Source organism: Dendrobates tinctorius, unplaced genomic scaffold (assembly GCF_039654945.1).
Source record: "Dendrobates tinctorius isolate UK_male_01 unplaced genomic scaffold, ASM3965494v1 ptg000064l, whole genome shotgun sequence".
Classification (NCBI taxonomy): Eukaryota; Metazoa; Chordata; class Amphibia; order Anura; family Dendrobatidae; genus Dendrobates; species Dendrobates tinctorius.
The window spans coordinates 7147875-7164287 of NW_027361732.1; the positions used below are offsets into that span (position 1 = coordinate 7147875).

Sequence of the window (16413 nt, forward strand, 5' to 3'; positions counted from 1 at the left end):
CTGAACTTTGATACTGAGCCACAAAGCGTTTGCTCTGTGTCAATACCGTAAGACAAGGAATTGTTCTGTGGTCTTTGAAGCTCTGTGTTTCAAAGATTCATTATCCTGATTTGCACACGAGTGACCACTGTGATATTTGCTTTGTCAAACAGTGATAGATACTGTTTTGATGGTCTCCTGTAGCAATGGTCATGCATGACATCAATAATCAAGGACCGATTGTGATACAACTGAGACAAGTATGAGTGTGTGCCTGGGTTACGATAGGTAACCAGTTTTCAGAATAGGTGATTATGGAAGTCGTGCTGCCCATATGCGACCATCTTAGAGCATTATGCTATGATCATGAAGAGTTAACTTTGTAACAAGCAACATATGTTGAACTTTGAACAGTGCAACATTGATTGTTAAAGGCAAACAGATCTTGGGTTGGTGCAAACAAAACTTTAAGATTGTAGTAGTCTATAACAAACAGACCTTGAAGACTTGTGCTGTTATCAAGACAACAACCAACTGTGCAATTTCAAGGTTCTAATGCAGCTTAAACATACTGCACAGATGTAATAGGGGAGGATCTGGAAGTTGTGTATAAAAAGGTGGACCCTGTGTCAGTGAGGGAGGGACATTTTCCAGAAGGTATCGTGGGTGTACGGTTTCTGTGATGACAAGACCAGAGTATTTCCTTCTCGCTGACACTGTGGTCCCTCCAGTGGAGAAGTGAAGCTACAATACTTGGTAATGTATAGTAAAGATGCTTATTTCTGTATGTACTATAATTCATATTACTTGTATGATTCACATGAAATGAATTAACAAAACAGGGTAATATTATATCTGCCATTCCATTAATTTGGTGTTTTATCATTTAAATTAATCATTGTATAATATAATTGTGTCATGTCCAAGTGGTGCCTTCTTTAAAGCCGTATCCGAACCTTATTGCTAAACAGTTGGCAATACACCCCATCAGAAAAACATTAAAAAAAACATAAACCATTCTTCTTATCTTCCCTACACTCCCTCACAGCATCTTGTTCTGAAGCCAGCAGCTGATTTATGCTTGTAAGCAGCACATGACAGTGATGTCATGCGCTGCTTACAAGCAGAGGACAGCAGCCAGAATACTCACTGTTCCCCACGCTGGGACTAAAGGAGTGGAGAGCAGTGAATATTCATTGATCTTTAATAGTGGGCTCAGTAGCCGGCTTCATGCGGCTGTGTGATCACATGTGCCCGCTACGTAAGGAAATGAATATTCACTGCGCTCCACTCCCATGGGCGTGGATAGCAGTGAATATTCATGCTCTTTAATAGCGGGCACACGTGATCGCCTGGCCGCTGCAGTAAGCCGGCAGCTGCGCTTACAGTGCCTGCAATTAAAGAGAATGAATATTTACTGCTTTCCTCTCCCATGGGCATGGAGAGTGGTGAATATTCATTTCTTTTTAGCAGCGGGCAAAGGGGTTAGCAGCTGTCGGTGACTGCAGACTTTCATCTCATACTTAGATGAGACATTTAATTATAAAATGAAGCCCTGCAGTCAATCCTAACAGTGTGTAATATCCTCACTGTCAGGATTCACAGCTGCAGATTCCATCTGTCATCACACGGCCGCTTCATTCATATGTGATTTCCATACTTACAGTCACGTGACAATGACCTTTACTTCCTGTTTCTCTCAGTTTTCACTGAACATTGAGAGAATTAGGGAGAGCAGCTTGTCGACATGTAACTACAGTCATGGCCAAAAGTATTGACACCCCTGCAATTCTGTCAGATAATACTCAGTTTCTTCCTGAAAATGATTGCAAACACAAATTCTTTGGTATTATTATCTTCATTTAATTTGTCTTAAATGAAAAAACACAAAAAGAATTGTCCTAAAGCCAAATTGGATATAATTCCACACCAAACATAACAAAGAGGGTGGACAAAAGTATTGGCACTGTTCGAAAAATCATGTGATGCTTCTCTAATTTGTGTAATTAACAGCACCTGTAACTTACATGTGGCACCTAACAGGTGTTGGCAATAACTAAATCACACTTGCAGCCAGTTAACATGGATTAAAGTTGACTCAGCCTCTGTCCTGTGTCCTTGTGTGTACCACATTGAGCATGGAGAAAAGAAAGAAGACCAAAGAACTGTCTGAGGACTTGAGAAACCAAATTGTGAGGAAGCATGAGCAATCTCAAGGCTACAAGTCCATCTCCAAAGACCTGAATGTTCCTGTGTCTACCGTACGCAGTGTCATCAAGAAGTTTAAAGCCCATGGCACTGTGGCTAACCTCCCTAGATGTGGACGGAAAAGAAAAATTGACAAGAGATTTCAACGCATGATTGTACGGATGTTGGATAAAGAACCTCCACTAACATCCAAACAAGTTCAAGCTGCCCTGCAGTCCGAGGGTACAACGGTGTCAACCCGTACTATCCGTCGGCATCTGAATGAAAAGAGACTGTATGGTAGGAGACCCAGGAAGACTCCACTTCTTACCCCGAGACATAAAAAAGCCAGGCTGGAGTTTGCCAAAACTTACCTGAAAAAGCCTAAAACATTTTGGAAGAATTTTCTCTGGTCAGATGAGACAAAAGTAGAGCTTTTAGGGCAAAAGCATCAACATAGAGTTTACAGGAGAAAAAAGAGGCATTCAAAGAAAAGTACACGGTCCCTACAGTCAAACATGGCGGAGGTTCCCTGATGTTTTGGGGTTGCTTTGCTGCCTCTGGCACTGGACTGCTTGACCGTGTGCATGGCATTATGAAGTCAGAAGACTACCAACAAATTTGCAGCATAATTTAGAGCCCAGTGTGACAAAGCTGGGTCTACCTCAGAGGTCATGGGTCTTCCAGCAGGACAATAACCCAAAACACACTACAAAAAGCACTAGAAAATGGTTTGAGAGAAAGCACTGGAGACTTCTAAGGTGGCCAGCAATGAGTCCAGACCTGAATCCCATAGAACACCTGTGGAGAGATCTAAAAATGGCAGTTTGGAGAAGGCACCCTTCAAATATCAGGGACCTGGAGTAGTTTGCCAAAGAAGAATGGTCTAAAATTCCAGCAGAGCATTGTAAGAAACTCATTGATGGTTACTGGAAGCGGTTGGTCGCAGTTATTTTGGCTAAAGGTTGTGCAATCAAGTATTAGGCTGAGGGTGCCAATACTTTTGTCCAGCCCATTTTTGGAGTTTTGTGTGAAATGATCAATGTTTTGCTTTTTGCTTCATTCTCTTTTGTGTTTTTTCATTTAAGACAAATTAAATGAAGATAATAATACCAAAGAATTTGTGTTTGCAATCATTTTCAGGAAGAAACTGAATATTATCTGACAGAATTGCAGGGGTGTCAATACTTTTGGCCATGACTGTAAGTGTGTAAATAACATATGTACTTGGGGATGTGGAGGAGTAGAGTGCGCCAAATTGAATTCTTTCTCTGGGTGCCAGAAACCTAGATACACCTCTAGCACTTGGGGGTTCAAAATGCTCACCACACGTCTAGATAAGTTCCTTGGGGGCTCTAGTTTCCAAAATGGGGTCACTTGTTGGGGTTTCCACTGTTCAAGCACATCAGGGGCTCTCCAAGCGCGACATGGCGCCCGATCTCAATTCCAGCCAATTTTGCATGAAACAATGCTTCTTCCCTTCCGAGCTCTGCCATGCTCCCAAACAGTGGTTTACCCCCACATATGGGGCACTAGCATACTCAGGATAAATTGCACAATAACTTTTGTGGTCTTGTTTCCCTTGGGAAAGTAAGAATTGGGGGTGAAAAGATCATTTTTGTGGAAAAAATATGACGTTTTAATTTTATGGCTGTACGTTATAAACTTATGTGAAGCCCATGGGGGTTCAAAGTTCTCACCACATATCTAGATAAGTTCCTTGGGGGGGTCTAGTTTCCAAAATGGTGTCATTTGTGGGGGGGTTTCCACTGTTTAGGCACATCAGGGGCTCTCCAAATGCGATATGGCGTCAAGCCAATTCTGCGCTGAAAAAGTCAAATGGCGCTCATTCCCTTCCGAACTCTGACATGCGCCCAAACAATGGGTTACCCCCACATAAGGGGTATCGGCGTACTCAGGACAAATTGCACAATAACTTTTGGGGTCCTGTTTCCTTTGGGAAAATAAAAGTTGGGGGTGAAAAGATCATTTTTGTGGAAAAAAATATGATTTTTTTAATTGTACAGCTGTACGTTATAAACTTCTGTGAAGCCCTTGGGGGTTTAAAGTTCTCACCACATATCTAGATAAGATCCTTGGGGGGTCTAGTTTCCAAAATGGGGTCACTTGTGGGAGGTTTCCACTGTTTAGGCACATCAGGGGCTCTCCAAACGTGACATGGCATCCGATCTCAATTCCAGCCAATTTTGAGCTGAAAAAGTCAAACGGCGCTCCTTCCCTTTCAAGCTCTGCAATGCGCCGAAACAGTGGTTCCCCCCACATATCAGGTATCATTGTACTCAGGACAAATTGCACAATAACTTTTGCTGTCCAATTTCTCATGTTACCCTTGGTAAAATAAAAAAAATTGGAGCTGAAGTAATTTCTTTGTGAAAAAAAGTTAAATGTTCATTTTTTTTTAAACATTCAAAAAATTCCTGTGAAGCACCTGAAGGGTTAATGAACTTATTGAATGTGGTTTTGAGTACCGTCAGGGGTGCAGTTTTTAGAATGGTGTCACTTTTGGGTATTTTCTATCATATAGACTCCTCAAAGTGACTTCAAATGTGATGTGGTCCTTAAAAAAAAATGGTGTTGTAAAAATGAGAAATCGCTGGTCAACTTTTAACCCTTATAACTTCCTAACTAAAATAAATTTTGGTTCCAAAATTGTGCTGATGTAAAGTAAACATGTGGGAAATGTTACTTATTAAGTTTTTTATGTGCCATATCTCTGTGATTTAAGGGCGAAATTGCGAAATTTTCTAAATTTTCGCCAAATTTCCATTTTTTTCACAAATAAACGCAAGTTATATGAATAAAATTTTACCACTAGCATGAAGTACAGTATATTATGATAAAAACAATGTCAGAATCACCGGGATCCATGGAAGCGTTCCAGAGTTATTACCTCATAAATCAGGGGTGGAGAACCTCCGGCCCGCGGGCCGCATGCGGCCCACAGTGGCCTTTCATGCAACCCACGGGTAGGTCCCTGGAGTCCTCAATGCTCAGGCGGCTGCTGTATCTTGTCAGCTGCTGGCCCTTTAACCCCCAAGTGCACGGGCATGCAGCGTTCATTACAAAATGCTTACTGCCCTGCACATGATGATGACGTCGTCTGGGTGGGCGGGGTTAGCATCTGGGTGGGCGGGACTAGCGCCCAATGCTCTCCCGTCCACATGTCCCGGAAGAGGAGATGCTGCCAGAGAGTCAGCGATCTCTGTGAGTGCGTGCCCGCAGCTCTGTACCTCCCTGGGGATCTGTGCCCCCCCACCTATATATACCCCATGATCTGTGCCCCCATCTATGTTTCCACATGTGATCTCTGCCCCCCACCTATATATACACCGTGATCAGTGCCCTCCAGCTATGTTTCCACATGTGATCTGTGCCCCCCACCTATACAGTATATACCCCATGATCTGTGCCCCCATCTATGTTTAAACTTTTGATCTCTGCCCCCCACCTATATATACCCCGTGATCTGTGCCCTCCAGCTATGTTTCCACATGTGATCTGTGCCCCCCACCTATATATACCCCATGATCTGTGCCCCCAGCTATGTTTCCACATGTAATCTGTGTCCCCCACCTATATATACCCTGTGATCTGTGCCCTCCAGCTATGTTTCCACATGTTATCTGTGCCCCCCACCTATATATACCCCCTGTGATCTGTGCCCTCCAGCTATGTCTCCACATGTGATCTGTGCCCCCCACCTATATATACCCCCTGTGATCTGTGCCCTCTATCTATGTGCCCCCCCAGCTGTTTCCCCATGTGATAGCTATGCCCCCTGTGATCTGTGCCCTCCAGCTATGTGCCCCCCGTGATCTCTGTGCCCCCAGCTATGTGCACCCCTGTGATATCTGTGGCTCCCAGATTTGTGCCCCATGTTATCTATGTGCCCACCTGCTATGTACCCCCTGTGTTGTTTGTGCTCCCATGTGCGACCTGTAATGTCACCCAAAGCTATGTGCACCCCTGTGATCTTCGTGTCACCCCTCAGTGATCTGTCCCCCCCCCGGTGATCTATGAGCCTCCCCGACGATCCCTGTCCCCCCCGGTGCTATATATCCCCCCACAGCTGCTGCATTTACCCCGAAAGTGCTGTATATCCCCCCGAGTATTGTATATCCTACCACCTGTGATATATATAGCCCCCAGTGATGGAGAAGCAGCTCCAGCCGTCACATTAAGGGTGAGTTACCGTAATTAATTGTTTGACTAAATATACTGGGGTAATTTTCAGGCTATGTACCCACGTATGCAGAAAATTTCTGCATGAAAACCGGACTCCTTCCCAGAAAGCGCTCGTTTTGTTTCCGCGCGTTTTTTGCTTGTTTTCTGCGCGTCACCAGTCTCATAGAAAATAGCTAGAAATGCGGATTTTTCCGCAAAATTAATGAGCATGCTGCGTTTGTTACCGCGATGCGTTTTTTTCGTGGAAAAAAACGCATCAATATGCACAAAAAGTGCGGAATTCATTAAAATGAATGGGATGCTTCTTTTAAGCATTTTTTAAGCATTTTTGCTGGTAAAAAAAACACGAAAAAAACGCTTACGTCACACACAGAGTATATCGCTGCCGCGCCCACACACACATACTCACACTGAATAAATCCACACACACAATAAATCCCCTCACACACACCTACACACACACACTGAATAAATCTCCCACACATTCACAGTTCACTCCCCAATGGAATCTACGGGGTCTTCAGCTCCACAGCCATAGGAGCACTTACCATCGACCCTCTTCTCTCTACTGTGCACCTGCGAGTGAAGTCAGCAGCGTGATCACATGACCTGATCATGCTGCTGGCGTCACTCTGACCCGGTGGTCAGAGCTTCAAATGATTTCTGGGAGCAGACGCGCCGCAGCTTCTCTGTGCCAAAAAATTGGACGTGTGCACGACCCCATAGAATAACATAAGGATGAGTGCTACTTGTCAAAATGACGAATAGCACTAGTTGGATTTTTACGGTTGAGTGCTCACCGGCTCCCATTGGCTTCACACAATTCAATAGTGGGGCAACTATGGATTACCATGGCAGCTGAAGGCCTGCGTAACACCACTACTGCTGCTAGCTTGGTACATTGTGAGGATTCGCCGGGAATGGCAATCACGTGACCGCAAATATGTAATATACACACTCCTGGCCAGATCCCGACTAGACTGTTTTTGGCCTTACACTTGTATTGAGCGCGCCAGAAACAGTCTAGTCGGGTTCTGGCCAGGAGCATGTATATTGCATACATGTGGCCACGTGATCGCTATTCCTGGTGGTGACACGGCGAATCGTCACGGCGCACAGTGCATTCACTGTGACTGTTCAGAAGGCTGCAGGCACATAAACCGGACAACCCCTTTACATATCCCCAACATACATAGCACTGAGCAAACGGCTTCGTACTTGCATATTGTTTCCACAACATGGATGTGAAATAGGAGGACGTTTATTGGGACTTATGCAGCAATCAAACACTGCACAAGTCCTCATATTAAAGCTAGAGCACATCTAGAATATTTATTGATTTTTTTTCTGCTGTCCATCCTTTCTTGTCTGGATCCTGCCCAGTTATGAGCGTTGCTGCCCACATGCAGATCAGCAGTGTGCCTACTGCAGTTCCAAGACCCCTCTCCCCTCCTGGGGACTCTCTCCTCAGTGTTCAGGCATTAATTACTTATCATGCCAGGGCTATTTTTAGCTGCCCTCCTGTACATTAGATGTTGCTATGCTCCCTGCATCTTAGTCCAGTGCCCTTGCCTGTGCTTTTCCCCAGCACCAGAGGCTGGCAGGTCATCATGAAGATCACCCCAGTGGCACACTATGTAAATCCCACCCTGCACATTAATAGCAGCACAGCAGCTGCTGGGAAGGAGTGGAATCCACAGCTGATCTGCTCTTTAACTTTCACTCACTTCTTTATGAGGGATTTTTTTTTCTCTCCTACTGATGCTAAAGAGAGCTGAGAGAGTGAAGAGAGTCAATTAATAAATTAAGACATTAAGCAATCAATTTTTGCAGGCGTGTGTGTTACGCTGGGTAGGCTAGTCTGTAATGGGAAGATTAATGGGATGCGCTGATGTATGGTAATGTGCTATAGTACATTCCCCAGCACTACCTCTGTTCATCAGGGAGCTCCAGTGGGGGGAGGCATCTGTCATTGGCTGCCTCCACTCCTCAAGGATCCATTCCTGCTCTCCCCATTGGTCAGCACACTGCTGCAAGATTCTAAGCATCTTATTTTGATGATAAATATGAAGGCATGCTAGGCAGTGCAGGAGTGTGGGGCTCACACAAGGACTCACAGGCTCCTCTCAGCCAGAGCCCTGAGCAAGGCAGGGGAAGAGGCACCAAGTTGTTGTGATGCTTTTCTTCACTCAGTGCTTTGGGGCAGTGTTAGATCTCATTCACCTAAGGTTCCAGCATTATCAGGCAAAGAGAGTCTTCTCCTCAGCTGGACAGCTGGTCTGTGTGGTGGTCCCAACACAGAACTCCAAGGTGAGTCTACCCTGGAGCCCCTCCGCCTGCTCAGCAGCTCCAGCCATCCCCTCCTCTCCCTGCATTATGGAAGAACGGAGCATTCATAATAGGATTCATTTCATTTGCATGCAAACTACAAGCGCGGGGCACATGGGCTGCAATGTGGGCGAGCAGCTCCGGTCAGGTCCTCTGATGTGGAGCAGAGAGGTTTCCACTGCCGGTACCGATGCCCCTCTGCTGATCGCTGCTGTGATCGCGTTACACCGGGGGGAGGGTGGTCTCACAGATCGCAGGGCGACATCAGGTGGTTCCTGAGTCTCAAAGGAAGTTTACAGCGGGTGGTCCTAGGTAATAGTGAGGCATGGAGCGTGGCTACAAGTACAGGGTGGAGGTGCCGGACCTGTGCAGTCAGCTCAGCGCCATCCTCCTATCTGATAGTGCTCACCTGACACTAAAGGCATTATGGTACTGGTGCCAGATTATTCTACTGTTACTATATTACTGTACTGTTAGCAGATTATTATACTGCTACTATACTATTATACTGTTAGCAGATTATTGTACTGCTACTATACTATTGTACTGTTAGCAGATTATGGTACTGGTGCCAGATTATTCTACTGTTACTATACTATTGTATTATTGCCGTAGTATTGTACTGCTACTATACTATGTACCGTAGCTGTGAACCGAGGCAGAAAGTAGAAGGGAGAAGTTGTTAATAGCGCTGTCCATGGCTGGTGGTGCTGAAACAGACCAGATATCAGTGTGGAGTATAGCAGCTGGAGACATGCCCCAACTTCTCTTCCTTTTACCTTATGTATAGTTCCTCTGGTCTGTCATCTGTCTATCTCTTGGTTTATACGTCTGTTTAGCTGTAGGTATGTCTGCTTGTTTATCTATCAGTCCATTATCTATCTATCTATCTATCTATCTATCTATCTATGTCTCTATCTAGGTCTCTATCTATCCATTTCTATATTTATATAATACTCCATTATCTATCTATCTGTCTATCTATCTGTCTGTCTGTCTGTCTATCTATCTATCTAATACTCCATTATCTATCTATCTATCTATTTATCTATCTATGTCTCTATCTATCCATCTATATATCTATCTAATACTCCATTATCTATCTATTTATCTATCTATCGATTGATTTGTATGCATTTTTCTATCTATCTATCTAACATCTTTCTATGTAATTATCTGTCTATCTTACATTTTTAGGTGTCTTGAACTTGGACTTCAGTCATTAGATTCTGAGTCAGATTGTGGCTCTATGTGTAATTCAGGTCCATGTGAGTGAGGCTGAGGTACATATCAGACTAATGTAACACTACCGGTCAGATATGACTATTTATAACTATTTATGGATGCCGTGCAGTGTAACATATCTATTCTGTACTAAACATTTCCCATGGACTGACTTTGTATTAGTCTGTATAATTTGTAAATGTTCTTATTAACCCTTTTAGACAAGTTGCTTACTAACATTAAGTTGTCAGGTAATGGTATCTAACTGCGCTACATTCTACAGCTAGAAGCAAAACATTTCATGCTTCACATTATTCGGCTGTATGGATGGAATCAGCCACTGTTTTGATTCTCTAGATGGGTATTATTAATGGTGAAGCCATGGCAGAAATCCGTAGCAGCAGCTCAGCTGCTATATATATCTGATTCTGGAGTTTAGCGTGAGCGCCAGTGTGTGGGAAGTAGGTAGAGATGTAAACAAAGAGATGTGGGATGAAGAAATGTGCTACAATCGGTCAATAACAAAGAGCTGCTCTGACAGGTCCTTTTGTTTCGGGGTCTTGGAACAGTCTATTAGATGTGATTTTCTAGAATTAAAAGCTTTAGGTCGCTTGATGCTCTCATGCACCATATCTTAATTATGTAATTGTGCCCATTGCTAAAATTTTTTCCACTTTATGAATCTGCATGAGCTTAAAACACTACGGAGCCATTTAATCGCACAATTCTCAATCTTATGTTCATTCCATAGGACGGACTAATGTGCATAGTGATTCTTCTACATTTATAACTATGTGATTGTAAAAGTATCCATGGCAACTGATTAGACTTTATCTTTGCTCATTCCGGTCTAATAGATTAAAATAAATGAAATTTTCTGAGACACATTTGTCCTTAAGGTATTTCCATACATACCAAGAACTTTGGTCAATGAAAACTTGACCTATGGGCAGTGCACGTCATCAAGCATGGCAGCTCAGTTAGCAGTAGCTCTACAATGGCTTGCGTGTATTCAATCATTCTTAGCATTTTTTTCTTTTACCCGACATTTTTTCCAATTTTTTTTAAAGGTTAAACATCCTTCATGTTCCTTGGTCCTTACGTAAGATCTAAGCTGTTACAGGCAGATCATTTATATTACTATATGTATTTTGTATCTAAGCTAACTGAATGGTCCAAGCTTGATCAAGAAAATTTATAAGCTCTGAGATGTATCAGGCATGGGTAGTGCTACTTCATACTTTATCCATGAATAGAACACATAGATAAATGTTTTTGAGGGCTTTTTCGTGAGTTTCTCAGACTGCGAATTTCTAAGCTATTTCCAAAGACATATGATTTGCTTACTAAGTATGCACATCTCATATCTTTTCAACTATTTGGCTATTGCTCCAGTGCAGCTAAAATAAAAATAAAGCAACATAAAATAGTATTGCTATCTCCAAGATCCTATCCCAATATCTAATAAGTGTAGTAATAATAATAATAATATTAGCAAATACCTCCAATTAGAAATTCTAGTTCTTCTGATTCGCTAGGTCACTTGCCCCATGTACAGGGCATTGCAGAAGCTTAGGTTTCCATGATTATGACCACTAACAGATAACTAACTGTCACTATTTGAGTGGTCTTAACCATGGGTTCCTAAGCTACTGCAATGCCCTGCACATGGGGTAAGTGGCATAGAGAATTGGAAGAACTATACTACATTTCTAACTGGAGGGATTTGCAAATATGATTACACCGACTACATGTTGGGATAGTGTCTTGTAGATGGGAATACCCCTTTAACTAACAGTCTTCATTGTTTTCCATAGATTTATAGTCTCATTTTGCAATATTACCTTACAATTGTGCAGGAAAAAATTAACAATGCAACTTGAGGGATATTATTCACTATATGCGCCTTTTGTAGACATAAGAGCATTAAAAGGGGTAATTCACAACTCAGACAGCCCCTTCTTGAATACTACATTTCCCAATGTAAAATAAAAACCCATTATACTCACCTCCCGCACTGGTGCCATTCCAGTGATGTTGACTGTGGGTCTCTCAGGGCTTGTGTGACATTGATATGCCACACAAGCCCTGCAGCCAATCAGCCACCACTGTTGGGCTGCTGCACTCACACTTTCTTCACAAGTCCTTGAGATGAAACTCAGCTATCATAAGGAAGTGAGAGTGCAAAGGCCCTTTAGTAACTGCTGATTGGCTGCAGTGCTGACGTGGCATACCAGTGTCATGTGAGCCCCAGCAGACCCACCACTGATACTACTGGAACAGCCTCAGTGCGGAAGGTAGGTATAAGGTGGGTTTTTACATTGTGGATGTACAATTTACGAAGGGTTTATCAGAGTGTAGAACCCCTTTAAAGCAACCCTCCAAGTCACAATAAAATCTTTCCAATGCAAAATGCATAGTTATTAGTGATGAGCGAGTATACTTGTTGCTCGGGTGGTTTCCGAGTATTTTGGCGTGCTTGGAGATTTAGTTTTCGTTGTCTCAGCTGCATGATTTGTGGCTGCTGGACAGGCTGAATACATGTGTGGAATGCCTGTTTGTTAGAGAATCCCCACATGTATTCAGCCTGTCTAGAAGTCGCAAATCATGCAGCTGAGACGACGAAAAATAAATCTCCGAGCACGCCAAAATACTCAGAGGACACCCGAGCATGTACTGGAAAACCCGAGCAACGAGTATACTCGCTCATCACTAATAGTTATTAAATATCTGGTGCTCTCAGTTTCAATCTGTCTGGCATGGCTCTTTTGCTTGGTGCCTTCTCTTCTTTAGTAAAAACAGCTGGCAGCTCTTAAAACTTCTCTATACACACCATGCTTTGGTAGTCTGAGAAATGCCCCGATCCCTTAAAAAAGGAGCCAAGATAAGGTAGAAGCAAGATGTAAGGTATGTTCACATTTTGAGAATTTGTTGTGAAAACTTTCCACATCAGACTGCTGATGACCTGAAGTTAGCATCCTCAATAGTCAGAACCTCCCACTCCCATCTCCAAGACTTTACACGTGCCGCGCCAATTCTTTGGAATGCACTTCCCAGGTCAATACGATTAGTCCCCAATCCCCACAATTTTAAGCGTGCCCTGAAAACGCATTTATTCAGACTGGCCTATCGCCTCAACACATTAACCTAATCTATCCCTGTGTGGCACAGCCAAAAGTTTTACCATAACCAGGTTCCCCGCATCATGTTCCCACATGCTTTATGCATCCATTAGCTCTCTGTGTCTGTACTGTTACACACTTAACATTATGGCTGGTCCATACAATCAAGGCAACTGTTACCACCCACCTTTCGTGTCTACCATTTTCCTCATAGACTGTAAGCTTGCAAGCAGGGCCCTCACTCCTCTTGGTGTCTGTTATAATCTACTGTATGTGATTATTGTTATGCTGTAATGTCTATTGTCTGTACAAATCCCCTCTGAAATGTAAAGTGCTGCGGAATATGTCGGCGCTATAAAAATAAAATGTATTATTTATTATTATTATTATTATTATTATTATTATTATTATTATCAAACTATTCGCAGAGACGTCAAAAACAGTTTGTATGGATTTTGCTATTGATCTCCCTTTGGAATTCAGCAGATTCTTTAAAAAAATAAAAATAAAGGCGACATTCACCTTTGCTGCTGATTTTTGTTACAATGTGTCAACACAGATGGAGGTTATTGGCATCTGGGGTGTTTTTCATCTTTTCTGATAGTTTAAAAAAAGAATAATCTGGTGTTGTGGATTTTGCTGTGGATCATCATGCATTCTGTAAAGAAATCTGTAAAAAACTCACTTCCTCATTAATCTCATTGGAGGTGTTCCTAAAAAAAACCCCAAAAGTGCCTAGGAAATAAGGTTCCACTATTTCTAGCTGTAATATTCACCGGATTTACTACTGGTGAGCATCAGTTGTTACAGGCAAGATTCTGGACTAAAGTATGCCTCGATACAATGGTCAATCGAGTCTAGCATGTGCCAAATCTAGCAAATCGCGCTCCACTATGATAGATTTGATAGATTTGATTCATCTACTGACTGCTTTCTTTAAGTTTAAACAGCAGTGATCAGTGAGCCCCAATGTGCATAGAATAGGCTCAGAAGCCAACAATTATTTTACAGAAATGAAAAGGGAACTAGGTATCATAGGAAGTCCCAATAACCATTAAAAAGAGGGATTTTATACATTATAATTCTAGATTTACTGTGAAATTTGAGTTGGAGCGCACCTTTAACCCCTTCAACCCGAGATTATTTTCCTTTCTTGCGTTTTCGTCTTTCGCTCCCCTTCTTCCCAGAGCCATAGCTTTTTTTATTTTTCCGTCAATATGGCCATGTGAGGGCTTGTTTTTTTGTGGGATGAGCTGTACTTTTGAATGACACCATTGATTTTACCATATAGTGTACTGGAAATGGGAAAAAAATCTAAATGCGGTAAAATTGCAAAAAAAGTGCATTTTCACAATTGTTTTTTATTTACTTTTTATTTACTATGTTCACTAAATGCTAAAACTGACGTGCCATTAAGATTCTCCAGGTCAATATGCAGATACCAAACATGTATTTTAATTAAGTGGTGAAAAAAAATCCAAAGTTTGTAAGGAAAAAAAATGTCGCCATTTTTCGAGACCTGTAGCATCTCCATTTTTCGGGATTGGGTTTGGGTGAGGGCTTATTTTTTGTGCGCCAAGTTTACATTTTTATTTATACTGTTTTGATCGCCCGTTATTGCATTTTATTGCAATATTGCCAAAAAAGCGCATAATTTATTTTCTCATTATGCCGTTTAGAGATCAGATTAATTTACTTTATGTTTTGATAGATCCGACATTTCTGAATGCAACTATACCAAATATGTGTATTTCTTTTTAATGGGTCAAAAGGGGGGTGATTTAAACTTTTTTTTTTAATTTTTTTATATTTTTGAAAACTTTTTTTTTACTTGCTTCAATTGTCCTCTTAGGAGACTTGAAGCTGCGATCTTCCAATTGCCTGTGCTACACATGGCAGAAAAAGAAGCACATTTTTCTGCTAAGATATATTACAAAGTTGCTTATGTTCATGTATACTATTAATTTAAGAAAAAAAAATTAACCCAACGGTTATGCTTTAAATTGAAATATCCCTATCATTCCCTCACTGTGCTATTTGCCTGATTTTTTTCTTTTTACCTTCTTGTTTAATGACGCTTCATTTGAGAACCCCATTGCATGCTGGTATACTCAAACAATTTATCATCAGGAGAAGTTGCTCATTGCGGCAGCCTCTGCCCCCTCCTTGAAGCAAAGTGTTGTTAGTGATGTCCATTTCTACAGACGGGCTAGGTCCTACTCTATTGAGCATGCATTATTTGTCAATTCCAACGAATGTTCAGTAGGATCTTGTTGCTGTAAAATATTAACAGCGACAGTGCACTTCCTCTCCAGCTCTGATGAAAAGTGACGTCACTTATGGTGTTGGTCTCTGCTTTTCTTGAACACTGGGTTTTCTCCTTATAAGGTGCACTGATAGTGCACTCACTTGCTGGCTTGTCACTTCTCATCAGAGATGGCGACCGAGCGCACTGTCACTGTGCATTTTTCATAGTGTCAAGATCCTGTTGAGCATACGTAGGAATTGACAACCGACACATACTCAATAGGGTAGGGACTAGCCCAGCCTCTGAAACAGGCATCAGTGAAGACGCTTCGTTTCCAGGTGGGGGCAGAGGCTGTCGCAGTGACATCAGCCTCTGCCCACTGATGACAATTTGAGCATCCCAGCATGCACTGGGGATTCTCAAGTGAATCATCATCAACTAGAAAAAGGTAAAAATTAATAAAACAGATTAGTGAGGAAATGATAGGGACTTTTTAGTTAAACTATTTTAGAAAAGAGATGAGATTATAGGACATTAAATAGACAGATATTTAGGATTAAAATAAATGTTAGTTTCGGACCAGTTCTTTAAGTGCTCTTTATCCACTGGTTGAATTTATATCACACCTACTTCCTGCTTTTCCCACCCCTTGTCTACCCATCAAACATAATAAAATAATTATTAAGAGCTCTTGGATACTTCTGAGATACTTTTCCTTATATAACTAATTAATAATGTAAGATCCCCTAAAAAATAAAATGGATTGCCTAAAAAACTTCAACTGTTGTACCTAACGGCAAGGCTGTATTGAGGGCAGATCATGGTAAAATAACCTCATTGATTTCTTTGACTGTGTCTAAAAGGTGCCTTGAATGCCACCGATCTGGAGTTCAGTAGTTCCACATAAAGAGCATTTTAGATAAGACATTGAAAATGTAACACAATTCCTGGATAGTTCTGTGGATTGTCTGATGGCTTTAGGATAGATATCAGAGTGTTGCTATTAATGGTGTGTACAGTATTGTGAAGAGAGATTAGTTACTGGCGATGCGCCACAAATCTCTGGTCTGCATACATAGGAGATAACTTAGTAAACGAGGTATATTTGACAGTGTGGTC

At 42.0% G+C, this 16413-nt stretch overlaps 1 protein-coding gene across 1 annotated transcript in view; it reads left to right on the top strand.

Moving 5' to 3' along the window:
* Positions 1-8445: 8445 nt before the first annotated feature.
* Positions 8446-16413, top strand: part of SIAH3 (siah E3 ubiquitin protein ligase family member 3) — a 150671-nt gene continuing 142703 nt past the window's right edge. The window contains exon 1 of the mRNA XM_073580270.1: positions 8446-8682. Within this exon, the coding sequence (XP_073436371.1) occupies positions 8548-8682 (135 nt within the window). The 5' untranslated portion in view covers positions 8446-8547. The remainder of the gene's footprint in view (positions 8683-16413) is intronic.